The 16,260-nt window shown below is 40.6% G+C and overlaps 1 protein-coding gene across 3 annotated transcripts in view; it reads left to right on the top strand.

Moving 5' to 3' along the window:
- LOC143022230 (uncharacterized) overlaps window positions 1–16,260 on the top strand; it is a 94,788-nt gene that overhangs the window by 66,208 nt on the left and 12,320 nt on the right. For all 3 annotated transcript variants that reach the window (XM_076180348.1, XM_076180349.1, XM_076180350.1), the window contains one exon: window positions 8,850–9,018. In XM_076180348.1, coding sequence (XP_076036463.1) covers window positions 8,850–9,018 — 169 coding nt within the window. The remainder of the gene's footprint in view (window positions 1–8,849; window positions 9,019–16,260) is intronic.

The following is a 16,260-nucleotide window of genomic DNA, read 5'->3' as shown; positions in this document are numbered from 1 at the left end:
GCATGTTATTGTGAGGTTAAAAGCTGCTCAGTAGCATGCAACTGATACTTTAGGATCTATATGGGGCACCTCTACGGACCAAAACCACACATTATTTTGTCTTTGATAGAGGAAATATCTATTCATAGAGAAATGATGTTACTTTATTATACTGCAACTGTCCCTCCATTATGCTGAGCCCCCACTCTTATATTGTCCTGTACCACTTCTTTAAATATTCATTTCCTTTTTTGCCAAATCCTGTGGTAGAGAAAAGAATACTGCCACCAAGAGTTCCCACTTGAGTTGTAAAAGGCAACAAAAACAGGACGGGGATAGGACTGGGCATTCTACTCTCTGTAGCCCCAAAGGAGACATTCCTAAAAAAAGGGCAAAGGCATAAGAGGGTCTGGGAGGAGTTTTCCAACCATAATTCTAAGGTTTGGGTCTTTCAATGTGCACGGATGAGGTACAGATGAGAGTAAAAGGGAAGAGATAAGCAGTATGTTTGTGAGAAGATGGATGTATTGGCATTGAGTAAAACTAAGTTGAAAGGGAGGGGTGAGTTTGTGGTTGGGAGTGTAGTGGGAGGGTGGCCATACTAGTAAGTGAAGAGATAAGTGTGTGGTGGAGTGGAAGGAGGTTTCAAAGTTAATGTGGATGAAAGTGAAAGTAGGAAGGGAGATGTAGGTGTTTGTCAGTGCATATGGGCCTGGTAGTGAAAAAAGTGGAGAGGAAAGGAAGGCTTTTTGGATAGATTTAAATGAGTACATAGAGGGTTCAGGGAGAGATGTCAATGTGGTGGTATTGGGATATCTCAATGCTAGGGTAGGAGACGAATCAATAGATGGAGTGGATGAGAAGTGTGGAGTGCTAGGAAAAAATTGTAGTGGAGAGATGATGGTGGATATGTGTCAAGAAAGAGAGTTGATAGCAAATTACAGTGTTTAGGAAGAAAGTCAAGCATAAATACACATGAGAGAGGGTGGTGGATAAAAGGGTGGTAGATAGGGCTTTAATGGACTATATGGTGGTAACCAGGAGAAGAGTAGGAAGAATTTTGGATGTATATGTTCTAAGGGCAGTGGGGGGAATATCAGGTCACTTTTTTGATGGAAGTTATGTTGAGAGTGGAGGATAGATGGAGAAAGAGGAAAAGGACAGAAGGTAGGGAGGTGCTTAGGAACTGCTTAAATGAGAAAGGAAAGGAAAAAGAGTACAAAAAGCTGAGAGAAGAGTGGGAGGGAGTGAAAAATAGAGAAGAACAAGGAGTGGAGGAGGAATGGGAATGTTTCAAGGAGGGAGTCACAAGGTGTGTAAAAGTGGTGTGTAGAACAAGGAGAACAGGAGGAATAAGAAGGAAGGGTAGTGAGTGGTGGGATGATGAAGCAAAGAAGGTTGTAGAAGAGAAGGAAAAAGAAGTCATAGATTGGTTACAAAATAGGATGAGAGAATCATATGAAAGGTACAAAGAAAAGAAGAGAGAAGTAAAGCATAAGATAAAGAAGGCAAAGAAGAGAGCAGATGTGCAAAGGGGTAAGAGTATAACAGAAAATTTTGAATGTAATAAAAAGATGTTTTGGAAAGAAATTAAGAGAGGAAGAGGTGAATCAAGTAGAGAAGAAAAGGTAAAAGGTGTAGATGGAGAGATGATAATGGAAGAGACAGCAGTAAGAGGGAGATGGGCGGATTATTTTATGGAGTTGCTAAATGTGAAGGAGGATAGGGAGGGAAAGGTAGTTTAAGTGGGAAGCACAAAGAAAATTATAGTGATGAATGAGGAAAATGGAGGAGAAATAAGTAAAGATGAAGTGAAAGCAGTTATTAAAATGATGAGAGGTAAGACACCTAGGATGGATGTCATGTAGAGTGTCTAAAAAAGGGAGGTATAGTGATGTTGGACTGGCTAGTGAGGTTTAATGTTTGTCTAAAAGAGAATAGAGTATAGGAGGACTGGAGGAGTGCCTATATAGTTCCATTTTACAAGGGAAAAGGGGACAAATATGAGTGTAGTAGTTTGAGAGATCAGTTTGATGACTGTAGTTGGGAAGGCTTATGATAGTGTTTTGATTGAGAGGATTAGGAGAGGAAAAAGAGAGAGTAATTGGTGAAAAACAGTGTGGGTTTAGGACAGGTAGGGGTTCCATTGATCAGATTTTTGTGGTAAAAAAGATATGTGAGAAAGATCTAGGAAAAGACAAGGATATTTTCTTGTCCTTTATGGATTTGGAAAAGTTTATGGCAGGGTAGACAGTAAGGCACTGTGGAAGGTATTACAGATATATGGGATAGGAAGAAAGCTATTTAGAGCAGTCAAGAGTGCTTATGAGAGTAGTAGAGTCTGTGTTAGAATAAGAAATGGAGAGAATGAGTGGTTTCAGGTAAAGGTGGGACTTTGCCAGGTATGTGTTATGTCGCCTTGGCTGTTCAATTTATACATGGATGGGGTGGTGTGAGAGGCAGACACAAGGATAATGGGCTAGGGATTAGAGATGGATAAAGAAAATGGAGAAAAGTGGGAGATAAACCTGTTGTTTCCCAACAACACTACACTTGTAGCATGATCTGAGGAGGTATTAAGGAAAGTTATTGACAGAATTTGGAAAGGTGTGCAGAAGAAGGAAGTTGAAGATACATGTGGATAAAAGTAAGGTGATGAGATATACAAGGGGAGAGGGTGGTAGGAAATTGGAAGTGAATATTAAGGGAGAGAGATGGGAGGAAGTGAATAGCTTCAGATTCTTTGGTGCAAATCTGGCAGGAAAGGGGGGAATGGAGGTAGAATGTAGATTGAGAAAAGTAAATAAATGCCTTGGGTGATTAAAAAGTGTAATGAGAAATAGACATTTGTGAATGGGTGCTAAGAGGAGATTGTATGAAGGAGTGATTGTGCCAACAGCAATGTATAGGGCAGAAACATGGAACATAAGAGAGGAAGAGTTTGAATGTGTTTGAGATGAAATGCCTGAGAAGTATGATAGAGGTTAGGCTGAATAGAATAAGAAATGAGATGAGGAGGAGAGCGGGGTGGAAAGGGAGTTGGGAGATAGGGTTGATGAAAGAGTATTAGGATGGTTTGTACACAAGGAAAGAATGAGTGAAGAAGGCAGAGGTGGATGGAGTGAATATGAGGGGGCAACCAAGGATGAGACGGATAGATGGGGTAAAAGGGACATTGGGAAAGAGGGGAATGTCTGTTGAGGAAGGAATGGAGAAGACAGAAGATAGGGGTGAGTGGAGAAGGGTTGTGTATGGATGATGCTGTGATGCATGGAAAGGAGTGGGTGAGGGATGGGGGATGAGGGAGTATATGTGAATAATATTTTGACGCAGCCCGAAGGGATTTCTCCCCTTCTTCTCTTTTTCTGCATGAGGGAGCAGAGAGGGTGGGTCGTCGATTAAATGAAATGGCCTTGCCATGGATGTGATGTGTCTTGCTACATTGCTTCTGACCCAGGGCAATGGGTGAGATGCAGGGTTGGCCTGTCATTCAGGAGGATCCAAGAATGGAGGGAGGGAGGGGGTGAATGGGAGTGGAGTGTGCATGGATGAAATGGATGGGAGTGATGCCTTTGACTTTGTCGAACTCCCTTGTAGGGGGAAAAATCCGTTGGTATATGTATGTATTACGGGACTTTCTCTTACCTGTGGAAATCCTTTGAAATCATATCTTCTAGCAATATCATACATACTGACTGATACATCTCTGTAATTTCTTACAATATGTAAACAAAAGAACACTATGGTGGTAAAAAGACTGTTTCTGGACAATCATGATCAATTTCACTCGATGCACTATTTATATAGATTTTTTAAATTAATTTCTTAATTTTGTCCTATCTCCCTTATTTTTTAATATTTTGCACACACTTAATTATTTTACCCAGGTGAATAAAGGAAAATCCTAGACAGCAGGGCCCCAATTTATATGTCACAATCCTGGCATGTTTTTGATTAACTGTCCTGATATGATCAAGATTTGAACAATCCTATCAATTCATGCTCAGTGTGCCTATACTGTATACCCCTTATCTGTAACATATTCCCATTTCACCAGGATGAAACAAAGTTGAGGTACGAAAATAACATTACTTACATCTATGGAGATACTCATGCATATGATAAGAGGGTGAGGATGCGAGAGAGAGAGAATGGCATACAACCCTGCCATTGGGTATAGATGCCACTAATTTCTATACATAAACCTATTATATATTTTCTTATTTGCCTGTCTCCACATATTCATTTCACTTTTTATTATGTATGAGGAAGGCATACAAGTGTTTATCAGCTACCTATTTCCTGCTTGGTTATACATTTGTAAGCATCTTGGTACTACCTCTAGGTGCCATTTTCATCCACGTGACCTCATGACCTGGGATCAATGCGAAGAGTTGTGTCCCCTTCTGTCTGCAGGTGATGCTGTGGCTTCACATTCTTACCTTCTCAGGGGCATGCCTATAGCTAATATTCCCATTTTAGTGCAAATTCACCATATCCTAAACATGGAATTCTGACAATAATCCATCTGAAGTATATCATGGCATACAAGACATCATACATGAACACTACATGACACATGACAAGTGTCATAAAATAGGCATCTAGGAATTGACACAAAAAAGATTACATGAAGGGATGATTGTGCCAACGACACTATATGAGGTGGAGACTTGGGGTTTCAAGAGAGGCAGAGAGGAGAAGTTTAAATGTGTTTGAGATGAAATGTCTGAGGAGTATGGTAGGGTTTACAAGGTTGGATAGAATGAGAAATGAGGAGGAGAGGAGGAGAGCTGGGGGAAAAGGAGAGGGCAGATAGGGCTGATGTATGAGTATTGGGATGGTTTGGTCATATGGAAAGAAAGAGTGAAGAAAGATTATTAAAAGAGGTGTGGAAGGCATAGTTGGTGGAGTGAACTTGAGGGGACAACCAAGAATGAGATGGAGGGATGGGGTGAAAGGGGCTTTGAGCAAGAGGGGAATGTCTGTTGAGCAAGGAAGGGAGAAGGCAGGAGATAGGGGTGAGTGGAGAGTGTCTGTGTAGAGATGTTATTGTGATGCAAGGAAGGAAAGGGGTTGGAGATGGGGAAGTAGGGAGTGGTTATATGTGAATTATATTTTGACACAGCCCAAAAGGATTTCTCACTGTCTCCTCTTTTTCTGCATCAGGGGACAGAGAGGGGGTTGCCATTTAAGTGAAGTGACTGCTGTGGATGCATGGTGTCTTGCTACATTGCTTCTGAACTAAGGCAGTGGGATACAAGGATGACCCATCATCATGAGAAACTAAGATGAGAGGGAGGAAAGGGTGATGGATGGGAGTGGGTACATGCCTTTTGGTATAGAGATAGCCTTCCCTATGTCTCAATTTACCATTCATATACCTGTAAAACAATTTTGGTTTATCTTTGCATTTATATATTACATTTCTTTTAAATTACCTTCTTCCTCCCTCTGGGTTCTTGTATAGTCATTTCTTACTTGTTTGTAAGCTTCTTTTGTTTTGTATACACATTCTTTTGTTTTATTACTTCTCTTCCTCCATTTTTCCCAAGCCACATCCCTGGTCTTTTTTGTAAGAGAGGGATTGCTGATTAAGTGAACTGGCCTTGCTGTGGATGTACTGTGTCTTGATGTATTGCTTCTGACTCAGGGCAGTGTGTGGGATACAGGGATGACCCTTCATCCATGATGAGTTAAGATGAGAGGGAGGAAATGGTGGTGGATGGGAGTGGAATGGGTGGGAGTGGGTTTTGTCTCTTGACTTGGCTACCTCCCTTATAAGGGGGAAAAATCCTTGGTATATAGATTGATAGGAAATCAAGGATGTAGATTAGATTAGAACTGCACATGAATTTGATGCTAGGTTTGATAGATGAGAGAGTAGGAGACAAGACCCAAAGGGATTTCTCCCTATCTTTTCTTTTTCTACATGATGGGACAGAGAGGGGTGTCACTTATTAAATGAAGTGGCCTTGCTGTGGATGTACTGTGTCTTGCTACACTGCTTCTGACCCAGGGCAGTGGGTGAGATGCAAGGATGACCCATCATCCAGGAGGAGCCAAGATGAGAGGGAGGAGGGTGAATGGGAGTGGAGTATGTCCCAAGTCTTTCTCCTCTTTTGCTTTTATGTGTTTGCTTCCCAAGGAATAGTTTAAGAATGACCCTTTTGCCACTATTGCCCATTTCCAGTAATTTGCATTTTTTAATATTGAACTTCATTTCCCATTCTTGGCTTCACACAAAATAGCTAGATCTTTTTGTAGTATACCTTCCTCCTCATTTTTCATTCTTATGATTTTTGCATCATCTGCAAAAATGTGCCATATGTGTATTTATTTACCTAGTTATATTCTACGAGAATGGGAGCTATGCTCATGGTGACCCATCTTTGTATCTCACATCTAGTTTGTTCTTAAATTCATGTATGGTATTTGCACACACTATTGTTTTATCCAGTTTGTTCCAGACATTCTTTTATAACTCCTTTTTGAGTTTCTTTCCATGGTCCCTTGTTTTTCTTCTATCCCAATTTGATAAGTCTTCTCTATCAAGGTCTTCCATGCCTTTCATAATTCTGTAAATGGCCAACAGATCACCTCTTTCTCTTCTGTGTTCCAGGGTTGGTAGTTCCAGTTTAGACAATCTCTGCTCATATGTCAGTTTTGAAAGTGTTGAGCCATCTTTGTTATTGCTCTTTGGATTCTTTCTATTTTCCTTATATTCTTTTTTGTACTGGGTGTCCATAGTGTTGCTACGTACTTCAGTCTTTGTCATATCAGTGTGACTTGTATTTTCTTTACCATTTCCTCATCCAAGTAATTAAAAGCCACTTTTATTGATCTCGATAAATTGTAGGTTTCTCCAACTATTTTGTTTATCTGCTTGTCTGGGGACATGTCTTTGGTGATGATTACTCCTAAGTCCTTTATGGAACTAACTTTCTTTACTTCCTTTGAACCAATTTTATATTGTCCTGATATTCTTTTTTTTTTACTTTTTCCAAATTCCATCATACTACATTTCTCAATGTTGAAGTCCACTTTCCACTTCTGACTCCATTCCTAGACCTTGTTCAGATCTCTCTGTAGCAATTCACAATCTTCTGTACTTTCTTCAGTAGTTTTGCATCATCTGCAAAGAAGTTCATTTAACATTCTGCACCTTCATCTATGTCATTTACATATATAGCAAACATTATCAGAGCCAGTACTCACCCCCATGGGACTCCACTCATCATTTCTTCCCAAATAGAATTTTTATCTGTGAGTACCATTCTCTTTTTTCTTCCATGCAAGAAATCTTCCATCCATTTCAATAGTTTTCCTTGTATACCTCCTGTTGTTTCAAGTTTTCTTAATGATTTTTTGTGTAGTACTTTATCAAATGCCTTTTGTAAGTCCAGAAAAGCACAGTCTGCCCATCCGTCCCTTTCTTGCATTATATCTTTTAACCATGAATAGAAACAGATCAAATTTGTTGCACATGACCTTCCCTGTCTAAATCCAAATTGTCTCGGATTTAGTATATTGTTCTTCTCCAGATGTTTAGTCCATCTACTTTTGATAATTTTCTCACAAACTTTGGCTGTTGTACTTGTATTCACCTAGTTGTATTATATGGGAAGGGGAGCTATGCTTCTAGTGACCCATCTTTATATCTTGCGTATGTATTTACCTAGTTGTATTATACAGGAAGGGAGCTATGCTCATCGTGACCCATCTTTGTATCTCTTAGCATCAAGTTTTTTCTTAAAATCTTGAATAGTGTTTGCACACACTGTTTCTTTGTCTAATTTGTTCCAAGTATCTATCACTCTGTGTGGGAAGCTTTTTTTTTTTTCAGATCTCTTCTGTAATTATCTTTCTTAGTTTCTTTTTGTGTCCTCTTGTTTTTCCATTGTCCCATTTCAACAAGTCATTCTTATCTAAGATTTCCATTCCCTTCATAATTCTATAGATAGTAAGTCTCCTCTTTCCCTTCTTTGTTACAGAATTGGTCATTCTAATTTGGACAGTCTTTGTTCATATGTCATTTTGGAAAGAGTTGGTGCCAGTTTTGTTGTTGCTCTTTGTATTCTTTCTAATATTTTTATATTATTTTTGGTAGTGGGTGTCCATAGTGTTGCTGCATACTCGAGTTTTGGTCTTATTAGTGTAGTTAGAATTTTGTTTATCATTTCCTCGTCCAAATAGGCAAATGCCACTTTTATTGACCTCAATAAATTGTAGGTTTCTCTAACTATTTTATTAATATGCTTATCCGGTGTCATGTCTTTGCTGATCATCACTCCAAGGTCTTTTTCCGAGTTTACTTTTTTGATCTCTTCACCAATTTTATAATATCTCGATATTCTGTTTTTGCTTTTTCCAAATTCCATTATACTACATTTCTTGATATTGAATTTCAATTCCCACTTTTGAGTCCATTTCCAGATCTTGTCCAAGTTTTGTTGTAATGAGTTGCAATCCTCCTCCGTTTTTACTTTCTCTAGTATTTTTGCATTGTCTGCAAAGAAATTCATATAACAATCTACTCCTTCATCCATGTCATTTATGTATATAGCAAACATGATCGGGGCCAGTACTGATCCCTGCGGGACACCCTTTATCATTTCTTCCAAATTTGAGAATTTGTCTCTAATTACAACTCTCATTTTCCTCCCAGTCAGGAAGTCTTTCATCCATTCCAATAATTTTCCTCTGATGCAACCTATTGATTCCATCTTCCTTATTAGTGTATTGTGTGGTACCTTATCATATCATAGTTTCTCTTTTCATCTCTGCATATTTTTATATACTCATTTCTTAGTGTGTGTGTGTTTGTGTATATAGATATAATTGTGATAAAATTATTCCATGCTCCCCAGTGCATATGACCCTGCTGATTATGAACATCTAAATGTGGGCCCAGAGATTAAGGAGCTATTTTCGTATATCACCCGCTACACACCTCAAGCCATTGAATTGGAACACCGCCTTCGACCATTCATACCAGATTACATCCCAGCTGTAGGAGACATTGATGCTTTTATCAAGGTATGTTAGTATGTAAAGATAGATAGTTTGAAAAGAATGGAGTAGTCACTTACATAGGGTTAAAAGTCTCGTAGATGTAAATGTTGAAACCATATCTAAATTGTCATTTAAGTAGCTTCATCTTCAAAATATTTTAATTTTTCCTGCATGAAACTGTGTAAGTTCCTTTACACTGTGAGCTAATGATTAATGATATTTCACTTTGAGATTGATGTGATTGGTTACAGTGAGAAAGTAAATCTGCAAGAGCTACTTTATAAAGACAAATGCATAAGAGTTGTGGGGTATGACAGTGTATTGTATTACATGTGATCACCATCCCCCTTACAAAAGGAAAAAGACCATTAGGATATACCAACATATTGCTATATAAAGGATCAACAGTGAGTACTTCTTGTGGTGGTCCTATAAAATGAATGTGGGGAAAATCATCTTCCCATCACATGTCTTCAAATCCCACTAAAATCTTTATCTGCATAGGGACTGGTAGACTGGCACTTGTTCTCTGGAACAGTCCCAAGACCTTCCTCTATGAATTCCAATTATCCTTCCTCCATTTTTTACATACAGAATTACTTCTCTCCTCTTACCAACCTGTGACAAAAAGATTGGCACACATCAGTGCAGACTGTATGAAAATGTCTAAGGGATGTGAGGACATACAATTTTTTATACAAATTCCTAGATACTTGGAACAGCTTAGAAATCAACCCAAGCTGAAACAATACATGAATTCAAATCAAAATATGGTAATTGAAAAATAAGGATATAGCCAAAGTTGGAATCATATATGAATATTAATCTAGGGTATGATAAAGTGAAAAGTAGGAGACAAAACCCCTTAAGTATTGCTCCTTTCCTGCGTACTATCAATTAATTCAATCAATCTCTTGCCTCTAGTCTTTTGTAGAGGACCTGTGGCCTTCAAGTAATTGGCAACAGCCACTGGACAGGGCCATAAGGTACTTAGGGAGAACATGCTGTTTTGTTGTGTAAGCATTGTTAGTGTGAGGCTTTGTAGTATGAGATGTTATCATTTATTTTATATTATTTGTTTTTTTGTTTTGTTATCATTTCTCTGTTTGATTCTCATTTATTATTAGTTATGTGTCAATTTATTATTATTTACTATTTCCCTGTTTATTATTTAACTATACCTATGCATTTATTTATGTATTTTATTTATTATTTACATTATTATACATACATACATACATATATCAAAGGCTTTTTCCCCCTTATGCAGGGTGTAGCCAAAAAGAAAAAGGCATAGAAACCACTCCCACCCTATTCCTTTTCCTATATATTCCACTCCCCTCCACCCTCCTCCCTCCCTCCTATCTTGGCACCTCCTGGATGACGGGTCATCCCTGCATCCTGTCCACTGCCCTGGGTCAGAAGCAGTGTTGCAAGACACAGCACATCCACAGCAAGGCCACTTCATAAATTCAGTGACCACCCCTCTCCATCCCCTCATGCAGAAAAGGAGAAGATTGGGAGAAATCCCTTCGGGCTGTGTCAAATTTTTTCTCATACATACCTCCTCACCCCCCATCCCCCACCCACTCCCCCTCATGCATCACAGCCTCATATACACACAACACTTCTCCATCCACGCCTATCTTCTGTCCTCTCCCATCCTTCCTCTACAGACATTCCTCTCTTTTGTAAAGCCCCTTTCACCCCCATCCATCCATCTCATCCTAGGACGCCTCCTCATATTCACTCCTTCCACCTCCGCCTTCCACACCTCTTTTACTAATCTTTCTTCACTCATTCTTTCCATGTGTCCAAACCATCCTAATACTCTTTCATCAACCCTATCTCCCAGCTCCCTTTCCACCCCTGTTCTCCTCCTCACCTCCTCATTTCTCACTCTATGTAGCCTAGTAACCCCTATCATACTTCTCAGACATTTCATCTCAAACACATTCAAACTCCTTCTCTCTTCCTCTCTCATGTTCCATGTTTCTGCCCCGTACATTGCTGTTGGCACAATCACTCCTTCATATAACCTCATCTTAGCATCCATTCCCAGATGTCTATTCCTCATTACACTTTTTAATCCACTAAGGCATTTACTCGCTTCTCTCAATCTACATTCTACCTCTTACCCCCACTCCTCCCTTTCCTGTCACATTTGCACCCAAGTATCTGAAACTATCCACTTCCTCCAGTTTCTCACCCTTAATGCTCACTTCCAGCCTACTGTCACTCTCTCCCCTTGTACATCTCATCACCTTTTGCCCACATTTATCTTCAGCTTCCTTCTTTCACACACCTTCTCAAACTCTGTCACTAACTTCCTCAATCCCTCCTCTGATCCTGCTACAAGCGCAGTGTCGTCAGCAAACAACAGCTGGCTCACCTCCCACTTTTCTTAATTTTCTTTAATCATCTCCAACCCCTGACCCACTACCCTTGCATTCACCTCTTGAACCACCCCATCCATGTAAATATTGAACAACCGGGGTGACATAACACACCCCTGACGAAGTCCCACCTTTACCTCAAACCATTCACTCTCTCCATTTCTAATCCTAACGCAAGCTCTACTACTCTCATAAAAACTTTTGATTGCTCTTAACAGCTTTCCTCCTATCCCATATATCTGCAGTACCTCCCACAGTGCCTTCCTGTCTACCCTGTCATAAGCCTTTTCCAGATCCATAAAAGCCCAAAAAACATCCTTACCTTTTCCTATAGCTTTCTCACATATCTGATCTACACAACCCCTACCTGTCCTAAACCCACACTGTTCCTCACCAATTACTCCCTCTGTTCCTCTCCTAATCCTCTCAATCAAGACCCTCCCATAAGCCTTCCCAACTACACTCAACAAGCTGATCCCTCTGTAACTACTACACTCACACTTGTCCCCCTTTCCTTTGTAAAGCAAAACTATACAGGCACTCCTCCAGTCCTCCGACATTCTACCCTCTCTTAAACAAACATTAGATAACCTCACCAGCCAGTCCACCATAACTGTACCTCCTTTCTTCAGACATTCTGCATGGCATCCATCCAACCCAGGTGCCTTACCTGCTCTCATCATCTTAACAGCTGCTTTCACTTCATCCTTCCCTATTTCTCCTCCATTTTCCTCACTCATCACTCTCATTTTCTTAGCGCTTCCCACTGCAACTACCTTTCCCTCTCTATCCTCCTTCACATTTAGCAACTTCCTAAAATACTCTGCCCACCTTCCTCTCACTGCCTTCTCTTTCATTATCATCTCTCCATCTGCACCCTTTACTTTTTCTTCTCTACTTGATTCGCCTCCTCTTCCTCTTTTGATTTCCTTCCAAAACATCTTTTTATTACTTTCAAAATTTTCTGTCATACTCTTTCCCCATTTCACATCTGCTCTCCATTTTGCTTCCTTTATCTTATGCTTAATTTCCTTTCTCTTTACTTTGTACCTCTCATACAATTCCCTCATCCTAATTTGTAGCCAATCTATGAATGCCTGCTTCTTCTCGTCTCTTAACATTGTTGGTGGAAGGCAAATTGAGAGTGGAGAATAGGTGGAGAAAGAGGAAAAGGGCAGAAGGTAGGGAGGTACTTAGAGTGAACTGTTTAAATGAGGAAAAAAAGGATGATGATTATAAGAAGAAGTTGAGAGAAGAGTGGGAGAGAGTAAAGGATAGAGTAGAACTAGGAGTGGAGGAGGAATGGTGATGGTTCAAGGAGGGAATCATAAGGTGTGCAAAGATGGTGTGTGGAACAAGGAGGGCGGGAGGAAATAGAAGGAAGGGTAGTGAGTGATGGGATGAGGAAGCAAAGAAGGGTGTAAAAGAGAAGAAGCAGGCATTCATAGAGTGGCTACAAATTAGGACGAGGGAATCGTATGAGAGGTACAAAGTAAAGAGAAAGGAAGTTAAGCATAAGATAAAGGAAGCAAAAAGGAGAGCAGATGTGAAATGGGGAAAGAGTATGACAGAAAATTTTGAAAGTAATAAAAAGATGTTTTGGAAGGAAATCAAAAGAGGAAGAGGAGGCGAATCAAGTAGAGAAGAAAAGGTAAAAGGTGCAGATGGAGAGATGATAATGGAAGAGAAGGCAGTGAGAGGAAGGTGGGCAGAGTATTTTAGGAAGTTGCTAAATGTGAAGGAGGATAGGGAGGGAAAGGTAGTTGCAGTGGGAAGCGCTAAGAAAATGAGAGTGATGAGTGAGGAAAATGGAGGAGAAATAGGGAAGGATGAAGTGAATGGATGCTAAGAGGAGGTTATATGAAGGAGTGATTGTGCCAACAGCAATGTACGGGGCAGAAACATGGAACATGAGAGAGGAAGAGAGAAGGAGTTTGAATGTGTTTGAGATGAAATGTCTGAGAAGTATGATAGGGGTTACTAGGCTACATAGAGTGAGAAATGAGGAGGTGAGGAGGAGAACAGGGGTGGAATGGGAGCTGGGAGATGGGGTTGATGAAAGAGTATTAGGATGGTTTGGACACATGGAAAGAATGAGTGAAGAAAGATTAGTAAAAGAAGTGTGGAAGGCGGAGGTGGAAGGAGTGAATATGAGGGGGCGTCCTAGGATGAGATGGATGAATGGGGTGAAAGGGGCTTTACAAAAGAGAGGAATGTCTGTAGAGGAAGGACAGGAGGGGACAGAAGATAGGGGTGAATGGAGAAGGGTTGTGTATAGATGAGGCTGTGATGCATGAGGGGGAGTGGGTGGGGGATGGGGGTGAGGAAATATGTATGAGGGGACGGAGAGGGGGGTTACCGAATTTATGAAGTGGCCTTGCTGTGGATGTACTTGCGACACTGCTTCTGACCCAGGGCAGTGGACAGGATGCAGGGATGACCCTTCATCCAGGAGGTGCCAAGATGGGAAGGAGGGTGGAGGGGAGTGGAATATATGAGAAATTAAATGGATGGGAGTGGTTTCTATGCCTTTTCTTTCTGGTTACCCCCCACCCCCACCCCCGTGTAAGGGGGAAAAAGCCTTTGGTATATGTATGTATTATTATTATGATTTTTTTTTGCATCTGATCTCTGTATGGTGGTTGCATCTTGGGTAGTTTGAATCTGTAGCCAGGCATATTCTCTACTGATACTGTTTGAGTGCTGGATTGTCTTGAGTGCAGGCATACAAGTATGGTTTTTATTAAGACTGGGAATTTTTTTTTTCTGTGGAGATTGTTGTTAGAGTACTGAATTTGGTCTGTCTTGAATGGATTGTTTAGTGATATGAGTGTTGATGTTTTGTATGGTATAGGTTGTAGATGCTTGAGTAATGTGATGCTAGTGTACTGTATTCCCCATTCTGTTGTTGTTGTTGTTGTTGTTGTCGTTCCCTAGACTGTCTGTCCGAGCAGTCCCGTCTCCCCAAGGAAGGCCACAGCCGAGACTGGGTTTTCCCACAAATCCTTTATAGAGTGTATGTTGTGTTGTTTGCGTGCATGATTGTGTATAATGCAGTCTTCCATTATGTGTTGTATGGTATGGGGTGAAGTGTTACATCCTGGGCAGCTGTTCACAACACGGTCGTCCAGCCTCCTCTGGTAGCTTAGAAGTGCTGGGTGGTGACCGCATCGCAGTCTGGCCAAGTGGACTCTGTCCTTACGTGGGAGAGAGGATTCAGAAGGGTGGATATCAGGGGGTCTGGCATGCAGCAGTGTGTTGTCTTTCAGTGTGTTAATGGAGCGGTGAGTGATATGATTATGAATATGTTTCCGGAGGCTGGTATTTGGTGGTTGTGGAGGAAGAGAAGAGAGTATCTTTGTGTAATAAAGGTCTTTGGGTGTAATTTTAATGTTTCTTGGTGTGTGTGGGTGTTCTGCTATGTAGTGTAACGGGTGTGATGTGTTTGTGGTGGCTGCAGCAAGTGTTTGTGTGCCTCTCATGTCGAGGTGTTCCTTGACTTTGAGGACTTTTGTTTCATGGTGTAAATGGTCTGTAGGTGATGTATTTGTGCAGCCTGTAATTGTTTTAGGTCCCCATTCTGTTGGTGGTGCTTGTGAAATGTAGTGTATTTACCTAGTTGTATTATACAGGAAGGGAGCTATGCACGTGGCAACCCATCTTTGTATCTTTCACCATCAAGTTTTTTCTTAAAATCTTGAATAGTGTTTGCACACACTGTTTCTTTATCTAAATTATTCCAGGTATGTGGTGTTTTGGGTTCTGGTATAGAATTGTGATCCTGTCATTTTCACATGGTGTTCTGTGGGGAAGATCTTGGTTTTTTATGCAGATGTCCAATTGTAATGGTCTTGGTGCATCCTGTTATTACTCTCACTGTTTGATTTTGTGAAGTTTGTAAAATGTTTGTGTTTGTCTTGATGATTTTTTTTTAACCATGCTGTTGAAGTGTTGTCAAGGACAGTTCTTATAAATTGCTTGTAGGTGGTTATTAGTTTCTCTCTGTAGTACAAAGTCATTGGTTTAAGTAGGTTGTTTTCTTGATGACTTTTGCTGTCAGTTATTTTATATGTATATTGTATACGCAGCCCATAGGGATTTCTCCCCGTCTTCTCCTTTTCTGCATGGGGGAACAGAGAGGGGGGGTCGCCGATTTAATGAAGCGGCCTTGCTGTGGATGTGCTGTGTCTTGCGACACTGCTTCTGACCCAGGGAAGTGGACAAGGTGCAGGGATGACCCGTCATCCAGGAGGTGCTAAGATAAGAGGGAGGGTGGCGGGGTGTGGAGTGTATTCCGGGATGGAATGGGTGGGAATGGTTTTATGCCTTTTCCTTTTTGGCTACCTCCCTTGTAAGGGGGAAAAAGCCTTGGTATATGTATGTATTTTATATGTGGGTTAAAAGTCATAAGAGTATCAAATGTGAGGCCTAGAATTTAAGGGTCCTTTTCTAATGGAAGGATTTGGTCATTTGATTTGATAGGTAGGTGCACACCAAGGCTGTTCAATGCATACATACATAGATAGGATGGTATGGGAGGTAAATGTAAGGGTGATGGTCAGAGGATTGGACATGCTTTGAGAGAATGGAGGAAAGTAGGAGGTAAGCTAATTGTTGTTTGCTGATGATGCTGTGCTTGTGGCTGGGTCAGAGGAAGGTCTAAGGCAGTTAATGACAGAATTTGGGAAGGTATATGACAGGAAGTTGAATGTAAATGAGTGTAAAATCATGTTAATGAGATGTACAAGGGGTGAGGGTGGCAGTGGGTTGGAGGTAAGTCTTAAAGGAGAAAGGCATCTTTCTCACAATCCTACTAATATGTCTGTCAGATGACAGGTTGTCTTTTATGAACACTCCAATCTTCCTACTC

The sequence above is a fragment of the Oratosquilla oratoria genome, chromosome 44, assembly GCF_046742065.1.
Source record: "Oratosquilla oratoria isolate Oo_2021 chromosome 44, ASM4674206v1, whole genome shotgun sequence".
Classification (NCBI taxonomy): Eukaryota; Metazoa; Arthropoda; class Malacostraca; order Stomatopoda; family Squillidae; genus Oratosquilla; species Oratosquilla oratoria.
Note: the sequence above shows the minus strand (reverse complement) of the source record. Positions and strands in the feature narration are given on the sequence as shown.